Genomic DNA, 7,929 nt, shown 5'->3' on the forward strand with positions numbered 1-7,929 from the left:
CTCTTTGCAAATAGACTTCAAAGAGGAAGTTGGTGTCGGAGAAGTTGAGAGGTGTGTGAGAATCACTCAGATACAATTACAGTTACTCTGTTTCATACCAAGTCTGCTTTTCATGTTGAAACATAATGTGACAACCTTATGTTTTGTATCAAACTCTAATTTAATCAATTTAACTCTTGAATAAATGAATAGTGGATTTTGGTTCATGACTTAGCTATATGTTTAAATCCCACACACATTCCCATTCAGGCCTGGAAGATAGAGGAGAGGGAGGTGGTTATAATGATGAAAGTTTCATTTGTTCTATTTAACAATGTGTCGGGGCGGACTTAGTGATTTGGGGGCCCGTTTCAAAATACTGCTGACCTGTCCTACCCCGAGAAAGGGACAATAAATACTGAAGAATTGTTTGAAAACAATTTTTCATACACAAATTAGGAAGTACGTCACATTTGATATGAGAGATATGCCACATGAATTTCATCACTTTAGTTTGTCAGACCACACTATATGGGTGTGACAGTTTCTGCTGTAGACAGTTTGCGTTACCGTCTAAGGCAAGTATCGACTTCTTCACTATATTTTCTGTTAATTTGAATGTTCAAAATAAATGAAAGGAGATTAATTCTGAGTAATGAGATTCAATATGTTCTAATGTACTGCTGTTTGTTCATGTATTAGCTTCACAACTGAAGGACATCATGTATTTGATATGGAGAGAGTTCAATGCAATGTGTTGTGTGAGTTAAGTTACTCCACCAGTAAGTGTATGTTTGTACTGTTTCAGGTGATCAGTAGTGTGTGAGTTCTCACATGGCTTGTCCTGAGAACATGTTTTTTCTCATTGGCCTCTTTATGTCAGGTGAGTCTTCCACACAACAACAACTAGTTATGAATCAGAGATAAAGGAATAACCACAAGTCATTATATTTTATGGGATGTGCTATATTCCAGCTTTTTAATTGTGTAGAAAATTGTACAGTTAATTCCTGATTAGTATATTTTAATAGTCTGGATTTAAACTGCTGTGTATCTCATGTAGACTTGATTGTGTGTTTTGAAATGGTGGCACAACCAGTCATTGAGAGTAAGGGACAAATTACTTTTTCACACAGAGGAATTGGGTGATGCATAATTTTGTTAATGAAATACATTAATAACTATAACAAAATGTGTTATTTGGTAACTCAAGTTCTCTTTAGGTAATATTAGGTTTTGGTTGAAGATCTGATAACATTCAGTGTTAAAAAAAGAACAAAAACAGAGGACCAGAAAGGGGGTAAATTCTGTTTAGTTTCACTGTATGTTCTTGTGAAACCTACGTCAGTATGCGGCTAACAGAATAGCTTCCACCACTGTCCCTGTCACCATACCGGGCTAAAGCCAGATTAGCATCAACATACATTATTGTTTAATTTAATTTCACATATATTTAATTGTTTCCAATTTCATTAAACATTATAAAATTGTAATCTTTTGGTTCATCCATAATGCATAATAAGCATCATCAACAGGGGGAACATATTGGTTGTACAATGATAAACTGTAGAAAGAATATAATCATTTATTAGACTTCTTAATAAAAAAAAAAATTCATAAGAAGGGCCTGAGATGAAAGTCAATATTCTGACCACTAGGGGTCAATGTTTTAAATAGGAAATACAGTAGGCCTCCCTCTGCAGCATTAGAATATCCATGTTACCTCCTCTCCTTGGTAGAGCAACATGCTCAATACCTGTGTATTTGAGGGAGGAGATGGGATGGTTAGCTTCAACAAAGTGAGCTGCTACTAGATAATCAGTGTTCTTACAGCTATGCATTGTTTTAATTGTTTTTTCGTTTGTAATGAGTTGGCTTCCCACATGAACATGTGATGAGATATATTACTCCCTTTATCTTGCAAGAGATGATACCCCTAACAGGGATGTTTCCACCTGTATGTGTGTGTCTGAAGAAGGATGTTTTTGTAGTGCTATTGCACTGTGAGCATGAGTCACATTTGTAGATCCCATTTGGAATGGGTGTCAAGAGTGTCTGAGTGGGTTCAGGGGGCAGGTCAGATCTCACTAAGCTATCCACAATATTGTGACCACACTTATAGACCACCAGTGGGTTGGTCCTTGAAGAGGTGTGCAATTGTTGTGTCTGATTGCAAAATATGCCAGTGCTTCTCAGGATTGCTTTCATTTTCTTTGAACACTTGGTCTCCTTATTGCAACAGACGTTGTTTTTCTTTTTCAGTTTACTTTTTAGCAATTCCTCTCATGGTTTTTGAGATATTTTCAGCATCGCAGCATCAAAAGTTTCTTCCTTCTAGCCTCTGATTTTGAAAATCTGTTGGCAACAGATTCATTTAACCCTGCATAACTGGCTGTATGGTAGACCATTCCTGAGGGGAAGGGGATGCATACTATCCCCACGTAGCAGGTTATTGAGGTCTATTGACTTTGTGTACAAGTCTGTATGTAATGCATCATTCTCTTTGATGATCCATAAGTCCAGGTAGTTAATTTTTCTCTCAACAGTGAACAGTGAATTTGAGATAAACAGAACTCTCGTTTAGCAGAGTTTGGAATTAATTGAGTTCCTGTTGACTTCCTTCCTAGAGCACAAAGACATCATCCATGTATTTCTTCCATTAGAGGATTTTAGAAAGTAGGGGGTCTGTCTCTATGTTTTGTAAATGAGTGTTTCCTCAAATTGTACCACATACAGGTTCCCATAGTTGGGGGAAAAGGGGGAGCCCATGGCTACACCCCGAATTTAAATGATAAAGTCTGACTAAAAGATTAATTAGTTATTGGATAATACCAGTTCAGTGAGATACAAGATGCACTCATTGTATGGACCAAGGGTAGGGTCTCTCTGCTGAAGGAAGTGTTGCAGGTCACAAAATATTATTTAAAAGTCTGCATTAAGGTGTCTCTAATAGAATATACTTGTCAAAAACGAATGTAGACATTAATAAATGCATTTCTATATCTTCCAACATCTGTTTTACACTGGAGGAGAAGTAACAAGATGGCTGTGCAGTTGCCTCCAAACAGAGGCCCCTGTCAGTCATCTAGGGTTAGTACATATCATTGGACTGAACTGATAATATATCAGAACCTCCCTGATGTTGTCCTTTATGTTGCAGGTGTTTTGGCCTGTTTTGGTGAACGAGATTTGATCGTCACAATGCCAGATAGACTGGACGTACTGACGGGCTCCTGTATGCAAATCACATGTTCATTTGTTGTTCCTGAACAACATGAGAGTATATTTAAAGCTACAATACCAACCTTTGGAGTGTGGATAAAAAACGATCCTGATGTTCATCAGTATCCTGGAAACGTGATTTTTCACAGTAATGGGAAAGTCAACATATATCAAGGGAAGATAACTGGAAACATGTCCCAGAATAACTGCACCACAGTCTTCTTCAATGTAACCACCAGTTACACTGATAAATACTACTTCAGGATTGACGGTCAACCATACCGTGCAACAGATCCTGTAAAGTCTGTTGAAATAGTTGTCAGGGGTAAGAGACAATTGACCTGGTTACCAATTATTTTTTCCAGTTTAGATTCCTTGCATCATAAGAGTAGAACAAGTGGACAGTTTAACTATTAGTGTAAAATATATTTATCTGCAATGTATTACAGATCTTCCTTCCAGTCCCGTCCTTACTGTCTCAGGTGAGGTGAAGGACGGGACCCCTGTCAGCTTGAACTGCTCTGCTGTCGCTCCCTGTCCCGAACACCCCCCCGAGCTGACATGGACTCTCCCAACACAGTTTACATCTGACATCCAACTGCAGGAGAATTCAGACCAAACCAAATCAGTTCTCTCCACAGTGACCTTCACTCCGTCATACCTTCATCATGAGAAGAACATTACTTGTACTGCAGTCTACCCAGTAGGGACAAGCAACAAGACAGCTGAACATAACATGATGCTTAACGTTTCATGTAAGATTTAGTAACCGGTTCCTGAAGAATAGATGTTTTCACTGATTATTGTAATAGAGTGGATTTGATGAGACTATTCAATATACCATATCCAGATACATTGTAAATGAACCCCTCTCCCCCAGTCTCTCCTAAGGACACCTTGGCCTCCATCAGTCCAACTGATCCAGTATTAGTGGGAAGCTGTGTTAATCTGACCTGCAGCAGTACAGCCAACCCTCCTGTGACAAACTTCACCTGGTTCAAGATCAGTGGGGGTAAAACAACACAGGTAGCATCTGGACAGAGTTACACCCTCAATGTGACTGTTGGTAATGGAGGACTGTACTACTGTGAAGCAAGAAATAGTCACGGCTGTGGGAAGTCGAATGAAGTGCTTCTGGCTATTAAAGGTAAAATGGGCTCGTAGGACACAATCGTAGGTTAGATATACAATATATATTCAAAAGTATGTGGACACCCCTTCAAATGCGTGGATTCAGTTATTAAAGCCTCACATGTTGCTGACAGGTGTTTAAAATCGAGCACACAGCCATGCAATCTCCGTAGCCAAACATTGGCAGTAGGATGGCAACATTCACTACCGAGTTCCAAACTGCCTTTGGAAGCAACGGCAGCACAATAACTGTTTGTTGAGGGGTTCATGAAATGGGTTTCCATGGCAGAACAGCCGCACACAAGCCAAAGATCACTATGTGCAGTGCCAAGAATCAGCTGCAGTGGTGTAAAGCTCACTGCCGTTGGACTCTGGAGAAGTGGAAATCTGTTCTCTGGCGTGTTGAAAATACGATTCACCATCTGGCAGTCCGGTGGGCGAATCTGGGTTTTGACGGATTCCAGGAGAACATTACCTGCCCCAATGCATAGTGCCAAATGTAAAGTTTGGTGGATAAGGAATAATGGTCTGGGGCTGTTTTTCATGGTTTGGGCTGGGCTCCTTAGTTCCAGTGAAGGGAATTCTTAACGCTACAGCCTACAATGACATTCTATATTCCATATTAATGCCCATGATTTTGGAATGAGATGTTCGACGAGCAGGTGTCCACATACATTTGGTCAGGCAGTGAACTTGAGAGATCTTTTTGTGAGAATTGACCATAATATGTGCTGTATTTTCAGGGCAAGAAGAGTCAAAAACCTCAGGGGTTGGTTTCTGGTTTCTGGTTTCTGGGGTTGCAGCAGGATCTCTGGGGGCCATTTTGCTTATCAGCCTGATCAGTCTTTTTGTATGGTAAGAACTATTCCTGGCATCAACGCAAAACAATTGTATTTCTGCTGTGTTTGTGCTTTTGCATATGGAAACCCTCTCAGTGCATTCAGAATACCTTTGTAAATGTCTTCCAGGAGGAGAAACTCGAGGCTCCACGATGGACTTGAAAGGACAGACAGTCCACAGGGACAGGTGGGAATAAGGCTCAACTTACAAAACCATCTACAAAGTGTATCTAAGGAAGTACTGAATTAATGCTGAAACTATTTAAAGCCATGAGGTTAACATAATTTCAGAGCAAGTTTAGGGGGAGATGACCACATCGAAAGCAATGCCACATCCTGTAATGACATGGAATGATAACAGAATGGCTGTTGGACTTTGACAGTGTTTACTGTCTTTACACCTGTCAGTTGAATTGACATTTTCATTGACATCCCCTCAGTATGTGTTGTGTAACCTGCTGACCTTAGAGTTTTACACATTACTGATCTTAGAGCTTTACACCTGTTCCTCTCTCTGTGTTCTCTCCACAGAACTCCCCGGTTGCGACAGTGTGTACTAACCAGGCCACAGCCGGAGAGGAACCAGAGGAACCTGCAGAAGACCAGCCTGAAGAGATCCACTACGGTGACATAGACTTCTCCAAACGACAGACCAAAGAGACCCCAGCTGCAGACCAGGACAGGATCCAGGGACAGGAGAGTGAGTACGCTGAAGTCAACGTGACTGGGAGAGGGGCTCAGGAACCACCTCTTAACTACCTAGATGGGCTTTATGCACAAGTCAATAAAAGAAGTGCATGTTAATTATTTTCCCAATGGGTATTAAGTGTTCTTATGTACAATATTGTCATTGTGTATCTGTTTTCTATTGGTACTTTTGTTACATTTATAATTGTGTGCTCTTTGATTATCTGCATATTTGTAGAATTTTCTGGGATGAAAAGTGTTTAACTGTTACTATAGTGTTGATACGATGATGCAGGCTACTCTTTATTCTAGACCATTTATTTTGAGTGTTGAGTTCACAGAGCATCTGTTTAATGGGTTCCAGTATAGAGGAACTGCTGAGTTCAACTAGCTCACTGAAGGCAGTTTAAGACCATATAAAGTCAATGATGACTGAGGAGAGAAGAGACAGTTAGTTGGTGAGACAGTGGTATGATACAAGACAGGAAGTTGGTGCAGGAAGTCTACATGACGGCAGAATGGTGTTAACATCTACTAGTCACTGTTTCTCTTATTATTTTGTGCAGTTCCCAGAATAAGAATAATATCTATTTTCAGTTTATATCTATTTAGAAGTAATTGTTTCAGTTTTATGTTGAGTGTTAAATCGAAGAAACAATTGAGACTGCATTAGGTAATTAAAACCTTTACATTCAATTTCCATGAAATCTTTTGGTCTTACTTGTCCAACATTTAACATATCTCATTAGTGTATTCAATTGAGATTTTGTGTCACTGTTCTACACACAATGTGGAATTATGCTTTTAGACATAAAAATGAAAAGCTGAAAGTCAATATGTATTCAACACCTTTTCTATGGCAAGCCTAAATAAGTTCAGGAGTAAAGATTTCCTTAACTAGTCACATGACTTGCATAGATTCACTTTGTGTGCAATACTAGTGTTTAACATGATTTTTAAATGACTACCTCGTCTCTGTACCCCACACATACAATTATCTGTAAGGTCCCTCAGTCAAGCAGCAACTTTCAAACAGATATAACCAGCTTGTCCATTGCCTCACAAAGAAGGGCACCTGTTGGTAGATGGGTAAAAAGAAAATAAATCTGACATTGAATATCCCTTTGAGCGACGTGAGTTTATTAATTCCACTTTGGATGGTTTATCAATACACCCAATCACTACAAAGATACAGGCATCCTTCCTAACTCAGTCGCCGGAGAGGAAAAACAGCGCACAGGGATTTCACCCACAGGAGGCTGGTGGCACATTAATTGGGGAGAACGTACTCGTGGTAATGGCTGGAGCAGAACAGGTGGAATGGTACCAAATACATCCAACATGTTTTCCATGTGTTTGATTCCATTCCATTTGCTCCGTTCCAGACATTATTATGAGTTGTCTTCCTCTCAGCAGCCTCCACTGGTTTCACCATAAGGTCAATGGTAACTTTAAAACAGTTACATAGTTTAACGGCTGTGATTGGAGAAAACTGAGGATGGATCAGCAACATTGTACTTACTCCATAATACGAACCTAAATGACAAAGTGAGAAGAAGGAAACATGTACAGAATTAAAATATTCCTAAACATGCATTCTGTTTGCAATAAGGCACTAAAGTAAAACTGCTTAAAAATGAGCAAAGAAATTAATTCTATGTCCTGAATAAAAAGTGTATGTTTGGGGCAAATCCAACACAACACATCACTGAGTACCACTCTTCATATTTTCAAGGTGATGGCTGCACCATGTTATGGGCATTCTATTTAATCAATTTTTAATTCAAGCTGTAAAACAACAGAATGTGGAATAAGTCAAGGGGTACTTTCTGAAGACACGGAGGATACCAAACATTAGGAACACCTTCCTAACTTTGAGTTGAAACCCCTTTTGTCTTCAGAACAGCCTCAGTTCATCAGGGCATGGACTCTACAAGGTGACAAAAGCGTTCCACAGGGATGCTGATCCATTATGACAGCAATGCTTCCTACAGTTGTGTCAAGTTGGATGGATGTTTGTTGGGTGGTGGACCATTCTTGATACACACCGGAAACTGAAAAAACTCAGCAG

At 39.7% G+C, this 7,929-nt stretch overlaps 1 protein-coding gene across 1 annotated transcript; it reads left to right on the top strand.

Moving 5' to 3' along the window:
* Positions 1 to 334: 334 nt before the first annotated feature.
* Positions 335 to 6,979, top strand: LOC116352778 (B-cell receptor CD22-like). The gene is made up of 8 exons (XM_031796813.1): positions 335 to 557; positions 788 to 862; positions 3,140 to 3,526; positions 3,651 to 3,956; positions 4,082 to 4,348; positions 5,076 to 5,187; positions 5,301 to 5,358; positions 5,703 to 6,979. The coding sequence occupies exons 2-8, from the start codon at positions 814 to 816 to the stop codon at positions 5,973 to 5,975; spliced, it is 1,452 nt and encodes a 483-aa protein (XP_031652673.1). The 5' UTR covers positions 335 to 557; positions 788 to 813; the 3' UTR covers positions 5,976 to 6,979.
* The last annotated feature ends 950 nt before the right edge of the window (positions 6,980 to 7,929 follow it).

Source organism: Oncorhynchus kisutch, linkage group LG18 (genome assembly GCF_002021735.2).
Source record: "Oncorhynchus kisutch isolate 150728-3 linkage group LG18, Okis_V2, whole genome shotgun sequence".
Lineage (NCBI taxonomy): Eukaryota > Metazoa > Chordata > Actinopteri > Salmoniformes > Salmonidae > Oncorhynchus > Oncorhynchus kisutch.